Below are 23,512 nucleotides of genomic sequence, written 5' to 3'. Positions count from 1 at the left end.
AGTGACCTGCGACTTATATTGTTGTCTCTGAGATCGTTAATGGGGGTCATTGAGTTCAACCCTTCTCGGGTCGATGATCGATGTTGTCTCAGATTTTTTATTTTACCATTTAAGGTCATGCTTTTATGAGAAATTATTAACACGTTCATTGTCGTAGTGGTCACAGCTGACCAGCGAAACCTATTTATTTATTATTTCATTTCGCGAGGATCAGAAATTTTATGTTCACATACTTTCTGGATCCACTGTACGATTAGGCTTGACAATAATTGAAGATATTCGTACGGCTGGCGGATAAAAACAATATATCGTGACTTGCAACCAATGATTTTGATGAAAGATTACTTACATGTTATCTGTTCAATGTAAGCTACTTTATTAGCGACGTTATCGCTGTGACGTGCAAGTTTATACTTTCACAGAAAACTGACATATATTTGCAAATCAATTTTGTGAAAACATTTCTCATACACATCAATATACTCGTAAATTGTAACGTTTCGTTACTGTAGTTTTCCTGTCAACACAATTTCATACGGGGACCACGAATTAATCAATGACACGAACATACCGCGAGAGTTAATTGAATACAATTTACCAATACGCAAATTACCAATAGTTAGTTTAACCCTCATTTTGTATCGTTGGGCCTTTGATGATCCGCAACTGTTTCGGTTGTTGACTCTGCGGTTGCTATACAACTTCGTGATTTGCGTTCTCCTGTTTTCTCTCTGCATAAGGTATAACTTGATTTTTAAAAAGTCCATTTTTTCCATTTTATCTACAAGCCACCCAACTGTTAATAACATTTCAGAAAACAATACTCATAAGTAGACAGCGGATTTTACGACACCAGTTACGTAACCGAAATGTTACCCTACCCTTGTTAATGTTAATGTGTAACTTGCACTACCTTTGCACTCCGAGATTTTGTAAACACCTGTTAAATGTCGAGTCACACTCAACAAAGGAGTGCGAAGGGTTAAAGTTCGTTGACTCTATTAATATCATATCTTCGAACTCGAAAAGCACAGATAAAACAACAGAATCGAAAACAATGGCCAAATCAGAAAAGAATGCAGAAATTTCGATAAGCTCGCGACAGCGCAAAGCAATTCGTCACGCAAAGAATAGGAACAATTTCCTGGTTTATCCATTAATCCCTGGCATTCCACGAAGTGTCGTTTCTATATTGCTGATCTTTATGCAAAATAAAATCTTTCCACACTAATCGCCACAAACTCTCCCTAATAATTTTAATAATTTTAATAAGTCGAAAGGGGATGTACAGGCCATACGAAGTAACGTTTCCCTTTACGAAAATATTCTCCGCGGCTTTGTTAAGGAGCTATTAACGAAAAACAAGGACCCATCAGAAGGCCGCTACAGCGGACAGGTTCCTCTGATTGGTCCCTGTTTTTCGTTGATAATTGCTTAACAGGGCCGCGGAGAATATTTTCGTGAAGGAAAAAGTTACTTCAAATTAACTCAGTAACCACCCTTTTCAAGGAAGTACAATCTTTTTGGGACACCCTGTACGTATAGGCACTCTTAAATCCTCCTGAATCTTCCTGCTGTTCAAAATGTCGCCCAGTAATACGTAACATAAATCCGTAGGAACGCGATCGTTGCGTAAAAAGAGCGAATTAAAATTTCCTATGGAAACATCAATAAAGTGTTAAATTACGTAAACAGCCTATAAAAGAAACTTCCCGCCCAGGTTGCATAAAAGGGAAAACGTCCCGGAGCAATGAATGGAACGTTGAGACGTGTGTCGACTTATTGTTTCAACGAATGGCGTATGTCGGGGGGTGGACGGTGGAACGGCGGGAAAAAGAAGGGAAATTTGAACATGTTTAAGTCGATTCTATGCGTGGACACAGCTGGTGGAACGAGCCGCGCTGACCGTTCACCGTCAGCGATAATATTTTTAAATGAAAGTGGCGAGAGAGGCGACCGGCACAATAAATATCGGGTTTAACGGAAAGACGCGAGCGTGCTGGAAGCACCACTTGCAAGTAATGGGTACTCTCTCTTTCTCTCTCCGTTCCTCTCCTTCCCTTTACTTCTTCCTTCGCTCGACTCTTCTGCAAGGGTGCTACCTTCTTTCCCTTCGACGACACCCTTCGCAACCGTTCCTCCATACCTGTCTCTTCCTCTTCCGTCACGTTGTTGCACAAAGACGTCTTAGATCCGCAAATGCTGAAAATATTCATCGCATCAACCGCCCTTATCCGTCGCACGCTGCCTCGCTTAGCCGCGCATGAAAAAATCGATCTCGATCAAAAATTTTCTTCGTCGATGCACTTTATAAAATGTTCACGGGCCGACCAGTTCATAACTACAGTAATGCCTCGATATAATAATAATATTGCTTTATTCAGCCTTACAGCCAAGAATTCGACTCGGTTTACAATATCCTATAATTGCAACAAAATAAAACTATCTTATCCACGCATTCTCTCTCTCTCTCTCAGTCTCTCTATTTTTGTTGTAACTGTTGCGTGTTGATAGAATATGAAATCGTGTTGAATTGATTAATGGAATTAAAGTGTAAAGCAAAAATGGATGGAGTATCACCTGAAAATATTTTGTATACGAGTAATATTTTGTATAAGACTTCTCAATTTTACAAATTCTTCGATAATTCTGTAATGAACGAATTATTCCGAAATGGAGGAACTGTAAGCGTTACATTTCAGGAGTTTTTTAATTCATGAACAGTAATAATGTTCGTAAAACATTTACCCGAATTTTTTCGCGAATAAATTCGTCGAGATACTGCTGCAAGTTACCTAGTGTATTTATGTAAAGTTGATTAAAACAGTCTTAAATTAATCTGAAACAGAAATAGACTTTATGGTAAAATAATTTTCATTTTTATTACTTATACGTTGTTAAAGTATTTTCGGAGTGGCGTTCACAAATAACGACACACCCAGTACGTATTTCCTTTTTCTCCGTTATTAAATGAATTTGGAGATGCAAATTCGCAGCTATTACGTGAAATTATGAAGAATTACGTGCAGGGTGATTCGCAATATTCTTCATATGATCGATCGAATAATTTGTGATATTATGGTTGTCCTCGGGGAATATTTCGTACACCGAGAGCATTTGGTTGCAAAGTGTGGAAGCAACATGTAAACGTATTCGAGTGACATGGAAGGCCTACTTTGCTGGTTCTTTTTTTCTCCCCCATTACGAAAACGACATACCTCCCGTCGTTTAAGGTGGCAATCATTTTCGTTAAATGAGTTCGGTGATTGACTTCGCGAACACTGTAATCTCAGCTACTTTGCATTTATCATTACCGAACTACAGTCTAGAATTGCTACTTATTATTTAGAACCTGTTGTCTTCTTAATAAAATGTAACTTAAATACAATGTACTCTAATGCGTACAGTAGATTGCAATATGCGTGTCTAGACTGACAGTAATCGATTAATTTCCAATACATGTTTAATGCATAACACGTGGTTACAAATTCGGATGAGCTCTTCAGTTTATTTAATTTGAAAAGGGGTTAACGTTTTCTGTTTATATAGATCGAAAAATTACATTACTTTACTGCGTCTTCTTAAAATTCAATGATTGTTGATACTGTATATAATCATTTAACACTTAACGCTTTGATTGAAAATCAATTTTTGTTAGAATCTATGCAGCAAATCAAAATTTGTTACGATCCACATTTTTTTCTGAATTGAAACACGACCGCCTCCACAAAGAGAGGTTGGTGGGAGAAGCAAGCGTTTCAGGGGCCCCTACAATGTCGCCAGATCAAGACTTGTCCCCCCCACTCTAATTTCTCTAATTCTCTGGCATACATATTCCGGTACTGGCAGAGAGAGGGTAACTTACCCCTCAATTCATGCTCCCTCCCCTTATCTGGCGACACTGGGCCCCTACCGTGCCCATCACTGATCTACAAGGTGCAAAAGGGTTGATTGCTATGTTTACTGCAAGGAACGAATTGCTTTTAGGACCTATGTTAATCGGACATTTTTGACTCCCCTCGATGGGCACTGTAAAGCCTATAAGTACCTTTTTCTTTAATCACCCTCTGTAGAACATTTTTGGAAACAGTTCTCTGGGGCTATTAAAAGCTAGCATAACTCTTCGAAGCTCCGACGAAAACGCGAAATGCGAGAAGGTGGCGAAAGAAAAATTGCCTCCCGCTTTTAACGAAGTTTTCCGCAAGTCCGCGAGAAAAATTTAAGTTTTCGGGTTACCAAATTACCGTTGTCAGCGTCCGATAAGTGTGTTCGGTTGTATAGCTGCGGTTTTCGTTGGATGTCGCTGCTTTGTCACCAAGAGTGTCGCAGTACTTTATTTATTCATACCGAGGGGACGTGTATGGGGATCGGGGAAAATTCAAAAGGAACGTTCGGAATGGGAAGCAGAACTGGTGCCAGCAACAGTGCTGATGGCGTTGAGACCGTCTAACGATGACATTTAAATGCAGTGTGCCGCGCATCGTTTGGTTCTCCCTGCCATGCCGCGCCGCCGCCGCGACGATTCTCTTCTATCTCCTTCGCATTCTTTTTTCGTCTCGTTCACTCACTCGCGTCTTCTCTTCCAAAATACCTGCGAACGTATCCTTGAATAAATGATATTTCTTCGTACCGTTGATAAACGAAACCGCATTGTTCGCCGGTAACGTTAAAATCGACAAGTTCCAGCAACGTTGCTTTTTTCCTACAAGGATTCGCCGATAATTCTAGTTTCTATTTTACGAACATACAGTGGTGCGATTTTTCGGGTCCCTCGAGGAATGCACACAGCAGTATTGAGGATAAATTTTTCACAAATACGGTGCACGTCTCTTTTACGTTTATCGAGACCGTACTGTATGTTTGATTCTTCTGTTTTTTTCCTTTTGTTTCAGAGCCACGCAGTGAATAAGGTCTACCACGTAGATTAAAACGGTCATTGCATCAGAGGCCCCGTAGGATCTGGGCAACGATGGATGGTGCCAGACAGGAATGATAGGTAGATACAGGATTCTTGGAGCACGGTACATATTGGTAGTTGTGGCTGCAACTAAACCTGGCGGCAAATGATACGTCGATCACAGTGCTGCTACGAATACAGGGTTATCCACTTAACACTTTCCCAGTCGACGGCTACTTAACACCTCACCTACCGGAAACCTAATAATAAGCTTTTGAATGTCTGCGCTGCGTCGAAACGAAATTTCGAGATCTTCGTTCAAATGATAATCGTAAAGAAATTATTGAGTTATATTGCTCAGAGCGATCTGTTGGTTCCCGATCGCGAAGTGAAGGGGTTACTGCAGAAGGCAACTCCACTTTTCGATAATTTGAATGAATCACCGAAAAGCAATCAAGAGCCATGCAGTGCTCCGAACGTGATACACATTTATTATATTTTATTGGAATCGTTATTGTAATCGACAATGTAGATGGAAGTTATAATATTCTCTGTGCACCAAACATAAAAGCATGCAACGCGAATCTTTTGCGAAATCACTATACTACTTGACGGTAACTCATTCGTACATCAAGCGGAGGATCACATTCTTTTCGCGAAATCCTTGTTGTCGCAAGACCTCGAATTGCTACTGGTATCAAAAAATTGACTAGAATATTCCTTAGTTGCGAGTCACAGATTTTTTAAAAGCATTCTAGTATGCTTAACACTAGGTTTACGGGACCCGTCGAAATGACGGGTTCGAATATTTTTAATTTACGATTATTGAGATGGTGAAGATCCATCTACGTGGAATTACTCAACAAACTTATTTCCTTTGGTATATATTATTTAAAAAATGGCTGAAAACTTGGTTAGCCACATTCCTCTTATTTTTATAAAGTAATGTAAAATACTCAGTTTTAATGCTCCGTAAACCTAGTGTTAAATACATTAGTAGATCAACCAGTTATCCTGCGTGAAGATCCTGCTGAAATGAAGATGGTGTTACAGAATGCAAGAGGGTAGCACCGCCGTGGCGCTAGCGATGGTGACTCCTGGCTACGATCAGGACCCTGCGAGTGGGGCCGATTACACGACCCATCAGGATCAGGCCCAGTTCGAGGCAGACAAAAGGGCAGTTTACAAGCATCCCCTGTTCCCGCTACTCGCGTTACTTTTCGAAAGATGCGAACAGGCCACCCAAAGTTCGGACAACTCGACGTCCGAAAGCTTCAACATGGACATACAGGCCTTCGTCCAACACCAAGAAAGAGACCGAAAGCCGTTCCTGATCAATGACCCCGAAATTGACGGTTTGGTAAGTCTCTTGACCATTCGAATGTTACGGATCATCGCAAAAATCCGATCGAAAATTGCCAGTTCTTTTTTCTTTTTATCGTACACAGCGCGACAGCACTTCTTCAATTGACTATACGACGCTCTCAATAAGCCCGTGACAGCATAGATTTCAATAATTATATAGCTTCAGTAATTGCGAGAGAAAATGTCAGAAACAAGTGATTTTGACCTGACCAACGGTTTTGGTGTTAGCTCTCTGTAGCTGTGTGTAACTTCAAAGTCACAAAGGGACCCAATCACTGTAGTGATTACTATAAAATTTTGTATATTTATTTAATTTAATATTCAAGTATCAGATTACGATATGTAAAGGTCAACCCGACGTAAACAACGCGCAATCTTTGCTGAAACACGTAAGTTTTAAACTTCCACATTTCATCCGCTTCAACATGATTATTCTTGCTCAAGGTCATTTCAAGGTCAAAAAGGTGGTATCCACTAAATTCAGTTTTTTATTGTCTATCGTGCTATCGTAAAGAAAATATACTATTCCATTAAAAAAAAACATCGGTGACCTTGAAATTTCATTAAAAAACACGACATAAAAAAATTTTTTCTTCACCATTATATTGCCCCCCTGCAATAGTGTCACTTTGTCCTCTGAAGTTTTCTGATAGCACTGTAAATACGAAAGATATTTAGGTGTTCCCATTTATGTGGGACACCTTGTATATCTTTTGTTAAAATAAGTACAATTAATATAACAACAGTAATTGGGTCCCTTAACCTATAGAGGGTTGAAGGCAACGCCATCTTCGTTCGAAAACAAAGACGGCGAACGCGCTGCGCGAAACGAATGACAGTCTAGGTACACTGTGAAAAGAAAATCGATCGGTCCGCGTGGTTGATTTGTTTCTTATGCCACCGGTCTGCCCATCGTAGATGATCAAAGCGATACAGGTGCTGCGGATCCACCTACTCGAGCTGGAAAAGGTTCAGGAGCTGTGCAAGGACTTTTGCAACAGGTACATCACGTGCCTGAAGGGCAAGATGCAGAGCGAGAATCTGCTACGCAGCGATTACAGCCACCATGGACACGACATGGGTCCATCGAGTGGCAGCAATGGCAGCAGTCCTTTGCAGGTTAGATATCTTTTCATCATTAAGGCATCCTGGCCTGCTCCCCCTTACCCTGCGTAGATATCCTTTTGTTAGCGGCGCGCAAGAATCGCGAATCTTCTCTCTTAAAAACGCTACCGAGTTTTTCTCTTGACCCTCAATCCTTACTAAGGGCATATCCGATGTGTCAACGTCGAATGACCTTGACCTGGATGTGTGTTGAGAAGGTCATCGTGTTGAGTGTCACCGACTTCGAGAATTTAGCAGCAACGATCCGATCTATAGTCACGGTACATTAAAATAAGTCAGGGTCACTGAACACGATGACCTTGACAATATATATCAAGGAAAATGTTAACATTGAATGTTGGTATATCAAAAAATAGCCCCCTATTGTACCCTTGCAGCATTTAACAATTACCGCTTGCCGAGGAGCTGTAACAAAGCTGTATCCCACTAGTCGAATAACTCGTCATTAACAATATATATTCTATTTTATTGCACTTACAAATAACTTAGCATTTTTTCGAACCTCTTGACAACGGAAAGGAATGTCTTTGGATGCACTTCTGATTGGAATTGTATTATCTTGTGATTTGTATATTGTATAGTTGGTAGTTGTTGAGGTGAAAACAGTATAGTATTCTTCATCAGGGCTTTCGAACTAACCGCATGTAATATACAATAGTATTAATGGAAGAGAACCAAAAGCAAAAATACGCTTCTCCTGTGAAGTGTTATAGTCTTGAATTCTAAAGTATTTGAAAAGTGTCCTGTTTTTAAAGTTGGAAAATTTGGTTTTGATATTGTCGTAACGTGAAGTAGCTTTCATCGAGTATATGAGTAAAACACAGTTTATTTGAGATAAATCCGAATTTTTATAAATGATTGATCATTTTTGATTCGTTTGATTGCAGTGAGTATTAGAGTTGCAAAGTTATTATTAGTGCCACCTGAATGAGGCATTCTGAAAATTTTCTGCATGAATTCTCGTGAAAATCATTCTTCGAGGGAATTGTCGTTTTGTTAAAGTTTCAAAGATTCACAGTAAAATTAACCGACATATCCATGAATTTAAAAATTCTGATTTCATTAAGTGCACCGACCCCTTTCAATGTTTATATGTGTAGGTATGTTCCGTAATGTTTTGTGTATTACGTTATAAAAATTGTGTGGCACACCGAAAGAAATGACAAGTGGAACAGACGAGACTATAACCATAGAAACATATTTTCACTTTGTAGTCCTTTTCTTTGGGTGGAGGAAGATGCATTGAAAGATATACGTATGGAGTTCATGTTGCATTCGAGGGGTTTGTATTCAAGGAGTCGTTTTGAAATCTAATATTCACATGATGTGTATAGTTTAAAAAAAGAAAAAAGAACGAGCGATACTTGCGCGTCGCTCGAAATATTATAGAATCCCACCCCTGCTCTCTGACGGCTAGTTGCGACATATATTTCCCAGGTGCTGTCTTCTACAGGCAATGATGTTGAGCCGGGAGCTAACGGATTCAGAGTGAGCAGAGGCGATACCCTGTCGGAGAACGGTGGCGCGAGTCAAGTGGCCGCGCAAGAGGAAACCGGTAACGACAGGCCGCCTTCGGTGCGATCATCTTCCACTGCTCAACGTTCAAACAGATCCTCCAGCCAGGAGCATGACGATCCTCTGTCACCTTCCACGGTACACGGAAGCACACCCCTCTCTCAGATCGGGGTTCACACCTCCTGTGCACCAGTCAACGACATGTATCTTGGCCAAGGTGAGCCCTACCACCTAGCGAGTCCTCTTTTCCAATTCATGCTAATGTCTGTTTCTCGAGAGAAGATACAGTGGACCTCCATTTATTCAAATCATTCGGGAAACGAGACGATTCGAATAATAAAAGCCCCTATAGCCCCCCCCCCTTTTACATCCACCACTCCAAAAATAAAAATCATGTGCATTGATTCTAAGATATAAGAGCTACATAACATTTACTTATTTTCTGATGTTCGAAGCTATTTAAATCAATTAGATAGGTAAAAGAATCAAAGGAATAAAAATGTAATTAGGGCAGAAAATGTCCCAAGAACGCAGCAGGATTAAAATTAATTTATAAGCAAAATACACGCTATATCTATTGTTTAAAGTACTAATTTAAAATGAATCTAAATAAACAGTATTTTGTTGAAAATTTCTGTAGACACATCTCCACTTAAGTATCACTTTATTATTAATTTCTTATAAAAATATGTATTTATATGAGCATCTGCAGTCTATTAATAATTGAATTTTCGTTCAGGGTTCTGAATAAGTAAGTGGAAACAGCATTTTTATATTTGTTCTCTATGAATTCATGTCTAAAATTAAAATTAATCTTCAATTGGTAAGATGAAATAAACAAGATTTAAACCAGATTAAACAAGAATAGGCCTTATGAGCGTGAATTGAGAGACAGACTTCGTTAGGGAACAGTGATAAATTAATGAAATATAGGAATAAATAATGTGCCAGCTTTCTTTCATATTTTTGCTATTCTTGAGCAGGATTAAATTAACCAAAATTCTTTCTTACCAATTAAGGATGTAGTAAATACGGTAAAACAAGTTATTTAAAAAATTTTATTAGATATGACAGTAGTTAAAAACTGAAAATGTTCTTATAAACAATACATCAAAGAACTGTCGTTTATAGATGATATGGACTATGTGAATACCGCCGACAGAATTTATTTAGAAGAAGCTGGTTATTGGGGCCTTCTTGCATTACAAGAACGTGAGAATGAATACGTCGATGTGGGAGATCCTAGCGATGAAAAGTACTTTGGTTAGAAATAGTTGCTTATTGTTTGAGAGTTCATAGTAGTCTTCGGTTGGACATTGAGAAATGTTTAATTGAAAAAGAACTGTGAAAATTGAATAATCTGTAAGAAGAAATACAAATAGTATCGCGTTTTGAATCCCAGTAAGATATATTATTTAAACATTTGTTGGCAGCAAATATATGTTATTTAATGTGTTTAGATATCACTGTGGCGGGTTCTCCTTCTCCTGCACCCAGTGAAGATGAAGACGACGGATGTGGCACTGGCACTGCTACTTCAAATCATAGTAGTACCCACGGAGGTAGTCATAGTAGCATTAAAAAAGGAAGACAGAAGAGGGGAGTCTTACCTAAACAGGCTACTAGTATCATGCGAACCTGGCTCTTCGAACATTTAGTAGTACGTACATACTTTATCTCAGTAATCGTTATTCAATCAAGACATTCATGTCATCTTAATTAACATAATTTCTTATTCAACAGTATTCAAGATGTTTGAGGCTCATGTATCGCAGGTTTTTATAGGCTTACTAAGTTCTCCCAGCATTCGTACGGTTCAAATTTGAACAAAATGGTCAGAGATGCTATTTTAGACAATAGCAGTATACAGGGTGCCCTACCTAATTGGAGGAAATGTAAACAAAAATGTCAGAGGCAAGGCATTTCTCTCGAGATCGTCAATATTTGTTTTTTAGTGGGACAGTATATTTTTATTACCGTCACGTAATAGCGTAGATCAAGAACAAACCCAATAATATCATGACCTATATAAAATTAAGAAATAACTAAATGTAATGGCAAATGGAAACAAATTTTCAATCGTGTATTCCCTTCCGACCATTGGGACCCCAATATATTTGTGTTCTCGTGCATCTAGTATTTTCTATTATCAATAATAATTGAAGTAGTTAAGCTGTTCAAATTGCAGGTAGGGCACCCTGTAGTAATGTCTGATAGAATCTTGAATCACTGATAATATTATTGCCTGTTTATGAAAGAAGATACTCGAGATACACTCGTAGCCATAATAACAGCCTGCCAAGCTCGTATTACTTCAGACTTGCAAGTAGCAAAGACAAAAGTGGAATGGTCAGCTGTTACGATCGTGTATCTTAGGTGTCTTTTTCGGGAGGAGATCCTAGATCAGAGCTGCTCAACATGCCTATTAGCGGGCAAGGGTGACGGCCGATGCCCGTGGGCACAGCTACGGGCAAAGCTATGAGCAAGTGATTTAGCGGAGTGGGGGTAGGCCGTATCACAGCCGTAGCTGGCCACGTAGGGGCGTGGCGTCGTGTTCACCGTTCTGTGTATACCCAGGGCAAGAACCCGTACGGGCAGACGTTGAACAGCTCTGTCCTAGATTCATGTATGCCTTGTTGTTTGAAGCAATGGTAATCAAAATGATGAATATTTTGCAGCATCCTTATCCCACGGAGGATGAGAAGCGTCAGATCGCAAGTCAAACGAACTTAACATTGTTGCAAGTGAACAATTGGTTCATCAATGCACGCCGGCGAATCCTTCAGCCGATGCTCGACGGTGCCGGTGCGGATCCGGTGCAACGGGCAGGAAAACGTCACAAAGTCTCGAAGCACGTTGTACAACAACAACACGTGCAGCAACAACAAGCTGGCGGCTGGCAATCCGAAGACTCTGGGAGCGATTCAGGCTCCAGCGACGGTGAGGGGGGTGCCGATAGATCGAAAGACGGTAACGATAGTGACGAAGATGATCTTCACTGACCTCTGTCGATCATTGAAACGTCAACCTCTTTACGGTACCTTCAAATCCAGTTGCTCATTACAGTATTAAGGTATTCGAGAATAGATTTCGCTTTAACTGTCAAATACGTAATTATTCTCGCGAAAATCAAGGGTATATCGGTCGAGGTTATCACGCTCTCTTATCGGATCCAACCATATTTGATCTACTTTTACCATCGTTGGACTCGTAGATTTCTAACAGTCGTCGATTCTGTTGTTGCATCTATTTTTGCGGACCGAAAGAATTCACATGGAACCGACATTCGATGTTCACTTCAGTTAATACGCCCACGTTAGTCCCCTGTTCTTCATTTAAAAAAGAAAAAAATGAAAAAATAAGAAGGAGGCGAAGTACGATTTTCTTGAATTGTTGAGAGAACTTATTTCATGCCAAAAGAGATGTTAAGTTTTTAAATTGTTACGCCATTTGGTAGTTTTGTTGACTCTTCGATGTGTACACCACGGTCGAAACACTTTCTTCGTTTGTTTTGCTCGTTACGTTCGGATGTTTCTATTCTTCAATGTAAGAAAATTATTGATTTGTGTAACGTAAATTAGACTCGGGAAATCTCACTTCCGTCTTGACAGATTGTGTTTTTGACGTTTGTAAACGATAGTAATTCGCAAATCAAATTATTTTTTAAACTGTTGACGACTCGAACGTTTTACGTAGGAACTTCATGAAAATTACTAATTCCTACCATCTTCGAATCTTTCCTACAATGCAATCTATGACACAGAGCATTCTACTTGTTTGCATTCAACAAGTTATACTTAAGAGATTTAAAAAAAAAACAGGTTGATATTGCTGTTTGTATATTTTTATATCAGACTTTATTTCAGGCAAAGTAAATTTTGTATGAATACAGAGGAAAAGAAAACAGTGATCCATCTTATGAATTTGACAAATGCAATTTGGACGTTTGATTAAAAGATTAACGAATTTATACTGCACTTCTTAATCTGTATTCTCCGATATCACGCATAAAAAGATTGAATTAAACACGAGCACTCTTTCACGCAGGAATGTCGCATAATCTAAGTTATAAAAATGAACAGCAACGTGTGTTTAGTTCAAGGAATCTAATATTTCTAACCATGGAGTAGTAGATACATTTGTAAGAAATTCGTAGTATTTCTATAGTGCTATTGAAATCGTCCAAGTGAGACTATGTATAGTATAGTAAATCTTATTAACGACGTCGAGTGAAAGGTCGTTCTCAAACCGTTCTAATTAAAAATAAGCTACGATGATATTGTACTACACTTAACGTAATAGACAAGGTATTTTAACGATCGGTCAACGATAACGAACAAGAAAAGGTAAACGCGAAAACCAACTTTCGAATTATAATATCGGTCGCCGTGTTTCAAACGAAAATCTTATCGACAAGCTCGCACTATTTTTGGGATTGAACGAGCCTTTGTGCAACGGATGATCGATCGGTCACTAGATCATAGTAATCTCGGTCTTGTATTCTTCGTGCCATTGAAGAGCGTGGTAACTTCCGCGTTTAGTCTTTGTTCAGCTCTGCAGTGTCGTGACATAGCAAAGTGCTATCCCTCCAAGATAATAATAACAACAATAATAATAATTAAATATTAATAATACTATTACAATTAATAACAAAAACAACAACAACAACAACAATGATAATATAATACTACTTTAAATATATGATGATTATATTTTTAAACTCTAAGTGTCGTCTTTGAACGCGTGTACCGCAGTTTTAACGAGATTGCGGTACTGCTGTACATAACTATACACAGAACTGTTAGAAATAAAGGGAGAAGAATATTAGTGATTTAATCTGAGGAAGATTAACGATATACCTTTTTTCTTGTATCTGAAAATGAACTCAAATTAAAAGAGAGAGAGAGAGAGAGAGAAAAAGAAAACAAAGACAGAAAGAAAAACTTTTAAAAAAGCCCAACGACAAGCACATGCCATCTTAGGATTAAGTGTTCATACATTCGCTGTCTGCATATGATCGTTGCGTTTTACTTAAAACAAAGAAAGAAAAGAAACAAATAATCTACAGATTCGCGAGTGCTGAATACTTGGCAACTCGCATACTTTTCGACGCCATGAATCGTTAGCGGATGCGGTGTATGTTCTTTAGATTCGATAATCGTCATCGTTTTCGAACTCCGATGATCATCCGTGTAGATATAATCTATAAAAAGTTCTTCCTACGTACTTGTCTTCGATTGTCCTTGTTTCCAAGCGTTCCGTCCATCGCGCTTCGAACTGTTGAAACCTGTCCTAAAGACCGTTGACTTCACTTGGAAATGCGATTCTAAATGGACAAACGTTTCCGAGATCGATGATTAAAACAAACAAACAAAAAAAGAGTGTGTAGAATATATGCTTGGTCGGGGTCGATTTTATTCCGGCACGATCACCTTGTTTCAAGCAGCGAACTGAAAGTTTTTCGAATTTCCAACGCTTGATTAATTGTAACTATTGCACGTGTTGTAGAACTGAAAATTATATGGCATTATACAGATTGCGTAAAACTCTAGCGGCTACGGGAATACGTTGTGTTACGGGAGCGTTAAATTCGAAAAAGTTTTGGAACTTTTCGGGTATGCGAACACGAACGTGGTTACTTTTTTGCAACGAGATGCACAGGTTTCCTTAAGCACGTCGGTGTCAGTGGTTCATAGTATACAGCACTCTCACAATTTCTCTGTGTGGTCTCCACAATACTGCTAAGTATAACTTGCGACTACAGTAGAACCTCCATTATCAGATAAGCGAACGTAAGAAATTCTTATTGTCCAGAATCGGTTAAAAGTTTTTGTAACTCGGATCCGTCTGTGTCAAAAGTGTTTTTCATGTATGTATGGATATCAAAGCCAATCATTCTTTGCTCCCCACCTGTATATCTCTGCAGAGTCCAACTAGAGTTCGATTTTCCACTATCCCAAATAACGTTGATCTTTTCCAAAAGAATGTTTCAGTGAGAAGTGCAGCACTACAATAATGGAGGTTTCTTCTGTATATGGCTGAACAGACCGAAGCTAGTCCATTGATTGCAACGCATTGAGGACGAACAATTAGCACGTAACTGAATGCCATCGACTGATGAATTTGTGTTATAGATGCGCAGAATATTAGGAGGCAAGAGAGAGCGAGAAAGCATGTTAATAGAGAATCGAAATCATGCAACCGGTCCTCAATGCGCTCAGAGAAGAATGTCTCGTACAAAACAGAAGGTCGATGCTGTCGATTAGGTCACTCTCATTTTACTGGTATCCTGAATTCTTCCGGTATCGATGTACATAGCCGACTGGCACAAAGTGCTTCCATTAGTAGCTCCACGAGCTTTTTCCGGGCATCCTAGGCGAACCGATTCCAAAATCCGTTGCTGGTCGCAAAATTTTGAGGAAGTTCCGAGACGGAAGAATCGAGTTGATCGAGAGGCGTAGTAAAACGATATTATCAGTTGAAGACAGCTTTTACAGTATAGCTCCTTATACGGTGTAGTGACATAAGTGAGAAAATCGAGCGATCGTGGACGCGTGGAGAATCAACAAAATAAGCAAAAAAGAAAGAATGGCGATGGTTTGAATATACAGTGAAAAAGAAAAGAAAAAACAGCTAACATACACGGTATTGTTTACCCGCCACTTTCCGCGTTGTTTCACTTCGTGAGCAGATCGTGGCGAAATTATACAGGTCCTCGATCGCTCGTGCTGATGATTAGGTCGCTGTTTACAAGTACCAGCAATAATGTGCACTTTTCGTAAATGATATAAGACTAAGAGAATCGTCGAGTCGTATCGCGAATCACCTAGTACGGGACTATACTGTACTTTGACTAATTATAATTATAAAATAACAATAGGCTAAGAGGTAGGTTGTAAGGCTGAACCACGTATACGTATGTGCTGCGGCACCAAACGACTGTGATAACTCGGTGGGCGGTGCCCAGCCTCCTACTTCATACTTGTATACTGAAAACTATGAAATACTTAAAAGATCACACACCACACATCAGACACAGACACTCATCCACACATACATGTGTAGAAACATTTACCGAAGATGTTGAACGTATGTTTGTAGAGCTTGCATCTAAAATCTGCTAGTGGGTCCATGGGCTTTCTACATGGAACATTCTCGTTGCATTATATTCCCAACGTTTTATTTTGAGTAAAGTATAAAGCAAAAAGTTTGGTACGTTTGTAAAAAAGAACATTGATATTGAAAATATGGTCTGAAAGTGTGTCACGTTTTGTTACCTTATTAGATATCTCTTGAAATTTTTATCGGTCTTTTAACGCAAGAGTTGAAAATACATAATAGATAAAATACATGAATTATGACACTGTAATTATTAGATCTCTTTCGGTTGCGAAAACAATCTTATACACATAAATAGATGCACATTAAATAATTCTCATGTGATGACAAGAGTGTAAACAAACGTATTGCTTCGTCATATTAAATTTTCGAGAAATTTCAATGACAACTATAAAGAATCAATGTTTTCGTCCTTCCAAGTGCGTACGAGTACATGTTGGAGGATGGACCTTCAGGTAAACTGCAATACTATTCAGTATTAGCAATTTATGTGCAAGCTCTGACGAAAATATTTAAGAAGATAGGAATGGACCAAAAAATGAGGCAGTAATGCGAGTTGACTTTGGTACAAGAACCTGCTTAACATTTTGGATATTTGAATGTTTCCAATTATCACTTTTACAATTATATTTGTTAATTTCCTGTTGTTTTTCCAGTTACATCATTCGATTTTCTATTTTCAACATTGTCATTTACGTAGTTGTTTTATGACAACCTTCCTCTGCTAATTGACGTTAGCTTTACCTGTACTTCCTATGCACATCGATTGTGTTCTGAACAGACAGTTCATAAAGGATTATACAGCTAATCGCATTTTATACTCGTGAAGTGATTTATAGACATTTTAAGTTCTGTTTCACCTTCACCTTGTTATTCGTAAGCAACAAGTTGCGTTTTTATTTTGTTTGTCACTATTCTCCAGTAATTTGTTAATTTTTCTTCCTTCGTGAGTATTGTATTACTACTTGTAAATTATACAGAAGTTTCTATCAAGCATGTTACGTTTCATGTACTGTAATGTGTATTCTATCTTGCCAAGAGAACAATTTATTCTATACTTTTCCAAAAATGTTTACATATGTATATTGACAGATATTTGTACTATTTGATATTGCTAACATACACGCCCGTACGTGCATGTTCTAATATAAAAATTAACGGACTTTCGAAGGTCCATTCCTAACTTAAGTGAAATTTTAAGTCATAAACTAAACGTATTACATACCTACGTACATACTAAAAAGGAAGCATAAGTAAACAACTTGAATACTTTCTCGTGTACATCAAGGTCCTGTTAAATAAGTTGTTTATTGATAATAAATGCCATCACGCTTGCAATATGTTTTCCGACTTTTATTTTATCCTTAAGGTGCTACCTAATATTTACATACACTATTACAATTGATAATGACCTGGTTTTATTAAGACATGGAACTGGTGTAATTTGAAAAGATTATTAGTTAAGCGGGTCATTAGGCAGACTTTTAACAAATTTCATCTTCAATGTACAGTATATAATATTTTATTATCAATAATAAGGACACGTAATTTGTATATTTGACAGAACACCAGTCAATTACATCGCAAATCGCATACTTGTATCTCTTAAAAAAGTATGAAATCGCAAGTAATCACAGGTAATTGTTTATAAAAAATTCTACATTGTAATTAAGAATTGAAAAGTTCATGACATGTCTTTCTTATAACGTATTTACATCATATTTATAAAATGCGTTCAAACGGTTACAGATACAAATATATGTTTCCTAGCAATTTCCTACAGTTATCGTTTAATGCTTCATAAAATATTCTTTTTAGTCTTACTTGTCTCTTTTTCACGTCGACTTCCCTACATTAACCTTAAGATTCTTAAATTAGTTGTTAAAGATTTAATATTCAAAGCACAAGAATTAAAGGACAGAATATATCGACAACATACCATATCAATTTATACAGATTTAAACGAGTAATGCTAGTAATGAACCTAAACTGTATTTCATCTTCAACATTTTATAATGATTGAAATGGTGTTCATGAAATGAATTGCTAAATTTTGTTTACTACATGTGACAAAATGTTTCCTTAGATTACGTGTATTACAACACCGTCAACTTCACTTAACCATTTCATACAATTAGCTACCTATAGTTTTGAGAAAATCCATCAACAAGGATTCTCCAAACGAAATATCCCGCTACTACATCAATATAATTAATATATGATACAAATATAAATTGCGACAAATGCAGTAGTACAAAACTGATGGCTAAAATTATTTATTAAACTTCAACAAATATTCTAAATTTGTTGGAGCTTCTCTTAAATATATTACCAAATATGTTTAAATGACATGACATTTATAATACTAATGTTTATGAGAAAATGAATGATATGAAATTAAATAGATGTTCAAAAAATTTCATTAATTATTCAGACTACGAGCATTGTATGTATCAATTTACGTTAATCATATAAGTAAAATATGTACGTCCCGTTATTATGTACAAAAATGATTCCAACGCATTCAAATGTTCGGTAGATATTTTTTAGTGTCAATATACCCTGCTTATCACTGTGATACTGGTGTAATACTCGAAATGTTGGTTGGAATACAAAAATGTTCCACCGATTATCGTTCTCAATTCACATAGCGCACACTCAAAGAAAAGTGTGTCAGCTATATTATCATTAACAATGGAATCAGAAGAAGAAAGAACCGTCGAAGACAAAGCGAACGGATGAGATCGTTCTTAACATAATAACAGCAAGGTGCAAATGTTATATTAAATAATTGCCGAAAATCTCACGACAACAATGAAGTAAAACGACGGCGGTATTCGAATATGCATCAGTATTTTGAGGTATAAAAAATTGTCCGAGGGCGTACCACACATACATTACAGACTCGTTACTGGAACATCTTTATTCTTCAGACGATCCAACCTGGCCATTGATATGTGGTCCGCAGCTTGTTCCTAGCCATCCGTTGCTCTTCTGAAACAATTATTTTTGTGTTTACTATAACAAAAGTCTGACAATAATATAATCTCGCAGAATATATTTATTTTTATATTACTACCATACCTTGTGTTAAATAGTATGTCAGATCGAGATTCAATGAACCACACAACAATGAACGACATACCGGCTACGACACTACCAAGAATCATACTAAGCCGCTGTGTAGCTTCTGAAGGCTTCAAAAACATCCTTACGCTTAATGTTTCCCATATGGACTCTGTCCATGTGGAATAAGTTTTTAATTTCATGTTGTAACCTAGTTAGACATATCGAAATGGTAATGTTATTTATTTTAAATGACATTTATTTTAAGTCCCGTCATAGACGCGTACGCTTTGTTTTCTGTCCACAAAGCGTAGACCAAGCTCCGCGTCAATTACAAAGATGTCATGTGACGAAGAGGATTTTTTCATTGAAGTATGTGTACAGTTTGTCGCGTACGCGTTTACGAAGCGACGCTTCGTGGACAGACAGCCCATGTAGTATGAAAAACGTACCGTCGATAATGAATGCTGGACTCACGGCTGCGCTATAATTCACAGTAGAGTTAATGCATATGCCTGTGCAGTTGTAACCAGCCATCCAAATAAGATGCTTTTCATAGCAAGCAGTTTCATTCAAGTTCAATTCCTGTCTAGTTAAGAAAGCAAGCAGCTGACCCGTTAAGGTTGTGGCAGTATTTAGTACTTTGTGCACACCCACGTACAGGGGTAGAACTTGATTGATTAATTTAGCACCCGGAGGCGACGCAGCCAGGAATAATTTACACTTGGCACTTTTTAAATAGCAAAACAACATTTCAGATATATGATTTTCAATATCTTGTTGGGTGGTTGCATTTACAGGTGCAGCCGGTTTTCCAGTAACGTTTGCGTAAAGTACCTCGGCAACGCGAATTGCTACATTTGCTAACGCAGCTGTAAGGGCATTGGACAAGGAATTTCTGCAAAAAATATATTTTGTTTCATTATTGATTATAACCAATTAATCTGATACATTTTGAAAATAAGAAACATACTTGTTAAAATTAAGATTTTGAGCATCATCCAAGATTCCATTGTAGTATTTGTTTTCAAATTGTGCTCCATGGTTACTTATAACAACTGCTGGTAAATCTGGCTTTTCCTTTAAGAAGCTCTGTATTGACGTAGGTGGGACACTATCTTCCAAAACTTTTGCATCTAATGCTTCCTTGAGATTTTCTATTAGTGTACTATTTTTCCCGTTATTTGAATGAAGATATAAGCTGTCTTTACTTAATTGACCAAATTCAATGACAGATTTAATGTCATCAAACTTCATCTTTACGCCACCTAAGGCATGGAAATTACCTTCCTTCAAATCATAAATTAATCTGCTAGAACCTATATAGTCGAATGCTTCACCATTAAACAAAGAGAAAACGACGTTTGTATCTGAAACGGAAATAAAAATAATTATTACAATTAGAGGTGTATGAGAACCCGAAAATTTCGGGATTCTCAAATATATATTGGGATTCTTGAGAATATTTCAGATTCCCGAGAACATGTCCCAATCCCGAATAAAATTCTCGACATTTTCGGGTTCTCACACACCTCTCGTTACAATGTATTCATGAATATAGAATAACTGTACTTTTTAGATACTAGCATACTTACTATCTATTAATGTAGCATTTTTAAATAAGTTATTCAAGTGGTAGGCAGTGGCAAGCAGTGTTACTAATCCAGTTACTACATTTTCTGCTCCAGGAGATATTCTATCAAATAAAGAAGATGCGTCCAGTCTAGCCGTTACTAATATAATGGAATTTTTATCTTTATTTAATGGAGTTAAAGGCCAGTGTATATTTCTATCTCCTAAAGGATCACAATACAATATTGGATCAATATGTAAGTTAAAATCGTTGCGTCTAATGCAAGTTCTTGAGTCAACAGCAGCGAACATGAATGATTTCATTTCTAATGCACACAGTGATCTGTGTCGCTGAGATTCTAAATCGTGTGCATTATATTTGAAGAAGCAAGACTTTATGTCTTCGATTTTTGTTTCATTCTGAAAATGAAAAATTCCATAACATTCTGTAAATACATAACAGAAGTAATGTAATCCAAATAAAATACAAGATTATTTCTGACCTCTATATAAAACATTGGGAAGGGCCAATCTTCCATAAGCAATGAAGAACCATATGGATTCCAAGGAGAACTATCAGTGCAATTTTTGAATCCTGAGTATCTATTTGGACAAGTGTCTTCAGGAGAATACGAATTTGGATATGGTTGACTAACATTATTCGCTAATAAAACTCCATTTATGTTGTTTGTGTCCCGTAATCGAAATAAATAGTCTCTAGTGAACATAGAAAAAGGAAGGACTACTGTGTAAGGTCCAGCAGTGGCATTCTGTTCAAGCCACCTGATATCAGTTTCTTCTTCAACTAAATGAACAACTCCAATACTTCCAGATCTGCTTGCTGTAATAAACAAACATAACGTACATGCCTTTCCTATTGGAATTTCATCCATCTCAAATAGTAAAATCCATACAAAAAGTGTTTTTAATTATTTTTAAAGTATACTAAATATAAAGTACATAATCTTACAAGAACATCCAAATTGATGTGTTCCATTATGTCTACGGAAACATGCAGAAACTCCTTCGAAAGACATATAGATCATATCTTTCACTCTGATTGCAGTCACTGGAAACATAGTTTCATATTTAATTACATTAGTTTTCAAATCAATAAAAATAAATAGTTCATAAGTGTGTTAGATAAACGGAGATAAATAAAATCCGTTCCTGTATGAAGAATATCTTCGCAAATTGGAAATCAAATGATACGTAAGAGTTGCTTGGTTTATGACAAAGAACAAAATACGGTCATTAAAGAGACAAGCCGTTTATTGAAATTTGACAGACTTTCTCATTAGAAGTGGAGTTTTACAACTCATCGACGGTTTTGCAACTTACCTAAATTTATAATAACAAACATGAAAAGATATCCGAGGCAAAAGCATCTTGCCATGTTTTTCATTACGGTGGCACCTGTCAAAAGTTTCGTCTGTCAAAAGGTTTATTTTCTACGACCACCACAGCGGATGGTCTTTACGAAGGTTAGACACGATGACACAAGTGCATAGCGTGAATCAGAAAGGAATTGAATGCTTTTATTTTAGTTGTTACACTGATAGTAGCGACACCAATAAAATGCCGTCAGAGGGCTTCAAGTAGAAGCCGTTTCTTGGAAGCGCTCCAAAATATCCTAATCAGGGAATTGTCATGTCATACTACGTCATTAATACTATGTCATTAATATTTTAGATTTTATTTAGCTTGAAAAAATAGTTATTTTTAAAATTAAAATTAAAATATTTATAAAAATACATATTTTTATTTTCACAATCTATACTACAAAATAAAATATTTTTATTTCAAGAATTTGAATCATAAAATAAACCATTTCCATTGTAACAATCTGAAACACAAAATAAAATATTTTATCTTAATAATCTGGCATAAAACAAAATATTTTGATCTTACAAGCAATTTAAATTTACCGCCACAACTACTGTGGCTGTTCAACAGTCATAAGTTTGATTTCGGTTGTCTGAATCTGATATGCGTCGTCATTTAACTTCGGTATCATTTTTGGGTGTTCAGATTTTTATTTCAATCTTTACTGATTATTTAGTGGTTTCAATTATTATTATGATGTTGATTATGGAGATTTTGATACACGTATTCTAGGTTGAACAGAGTAAGCTTTCAAAATTCCTTTCTGAGTTCGACCAGAATTATTGACCTCTTCGTTACAAGGGAATAATATCTCGAATTTCATTTGTAATATTAATTTAATTCTTTCAGAGATATAATTGCTAGACATAGAAAAATGGAAAATACAAATAATACCGCATCTAACGCCCAGTATCTTCATCTTTAGCTAAACCATTCAAATCGACCGCCACACTGCAGCCAATCAGGGCCAAGAGAAATTTTTCCCTGCCTCTGCAGCATTGCGTTATGTCACCCGAATCGAGCGACGATATGGAAGGAATACTGTATCAGTCGTGGGTGTTGCTAGCGATATAAAAATTTACTTCCTCTTTAAACATTATCTTTTCATTGATTATCCCAAATCTGGGCATTCTGTGAATTTAGTTTTCAGCGGCAGTAATTCGTACCTATACAAATTGGATTAGTAAGATTAAATTAGGGGAGAAGTCATTCCTTTTCCTGCTTAGAAGTTTCGTTACCTTTTCTAAATACATGTACCGTAGTCCCATATAATAGATTAATATGTTTTCTTTTAAAATGTAGTAGTCAGCTAATCGTACAGATGTTTACTATTCATTAATCCCAGTATTACTTCAACATCTTCCGTGTGTATAGTCTGTCACAAAAGTTGCAGTGTACACATCCTTATCCTGCGTTGTTAACACTGAAATATGCGTTTATCGGTAACGTTGGACGTGACTTTCAAAT

General features: G+C 37.2%; 2 protein-coding genes across 7 annotated transcripts in view; one reads left to right on the top strand and one right to left on the bottom strand.

Annotated features, from left to right (window-relative positions):
- Positions 1 to 23,512, top strand: part of LOC143353580 (homeobox protein PKNOX2) — a 35,735-nt gene that overhangs the window by 8,935 nt on the left and 3,288 nt on the right. For 2 of the 6 annotated variants that reach the window (XM_076787023.1, XM_076787024.1), the window contains exons 2-7: positions 4,893 to 4,996; positions 5,951 to 6,257; positions 7,181 to 7,381; positions 8,825 to 9,119; positions 10,363 to 10,562; positions 11,581 to 12,268. In XM_076787023.1, the coding sequence (XP_076643138.1) occupies positions 4,974 to 4,996; positions 5,951 to 6,257; positions 7,181 to 7,381; positions 8,825 to 9,119; positions 10,363 to 10,562; positions 11,581 to 11,904 (1,350 nt within the window). In that variant the 5' untranslated portion in view covers positions 4,893 to 4,973 and the 3' untranslated portion in view covers positions 11,905 to 12,268. Of the gene's footprint in view, positions 1 to 4,892; positions 4,997 to 5,950; positions 6,258 to 7,180; positions 7,382 to 8,824; positions 9,120 to 10,033; positions 10,166 to 10,362; positions 10,563 to 11,580; positions 12,269 to 14,885; positions 17,364 to 20,775; positions 20,904 to 23,512 lie in introns of those variants that run through there. The other 4 variants (XM_076787026.1, XM_076787025.1, XM_076787027.1 and 1 more) reach the window with 4 other exon arrangements.
- Nct (Nicastrin) lies at positions 17,528 to 22,185 on the bottom strand. Its single transcript, XM_076787001.1, has 8 exons — positions 22,001 to 22,185; positions 21,630 to 21,728; positions 21,163 to 21,500; positions 20,683 to 21,079; positions 20,061 to 20,457; positions 19,540 to 19,985; positions 19,106 to 19,298; positions 17,528 to 19,015 (listed from the first exon to the last, which is right to left on the bottom strand). The coding sequence occupies exons 1-8, from the start codon at positions 22,062 to 22,064 to the stop codon at positions 18,997 to 18,999; spliced, it is 1,953 nt and encodes a 650-aa protein (XP_076643116.1). The 5' UTR covers positions 22,065 to 22,185; the 3' UTR covers positions 17,528 to 18,996.

This window comes from Halictus rubicundus, chromosome 4 (assembly GCF_050948215.1).
Source record: "Halictus rubicundus isolate RS-2024b chromosome 4, iyHalRubi1_principal, whole genome shotgun sequence".
NCBI classification, from domain to species: domain Eukaryota; kingdom Metazoa; phylum Arthropoda; class Insecta; order Hymenoptera; family Halictidae; genus Halictus; species Halictus rubicundus.
This window is presented reverse-complemented; position numbering and strand designations above follow the sequence as displayed.

Bases quoted from the DNA above. Each gene is read 5' to 3' on its own strand.
- Nct (XM_076787001.1), bottom strand. From the start codon at position 22,064: ATGAAAAACATGGCAAGATGCTTTTGCCTCGGATATCTTTTCATGTTT. The intron at 20,458-20,682 runs GTAAGTATGCTA...TTTCCGTTTCAG, and splicing joins AAATGCTACATTAATAGATA to ATACAAACGTCGTTTTCTCT. The intron at 19,299-19,539 runs GTACGTTTTTCA...ATGTCTAACTAG, and splicing joins TCCAGCATTCATTATCGACG to GTTACAACATGAAATTAAAA.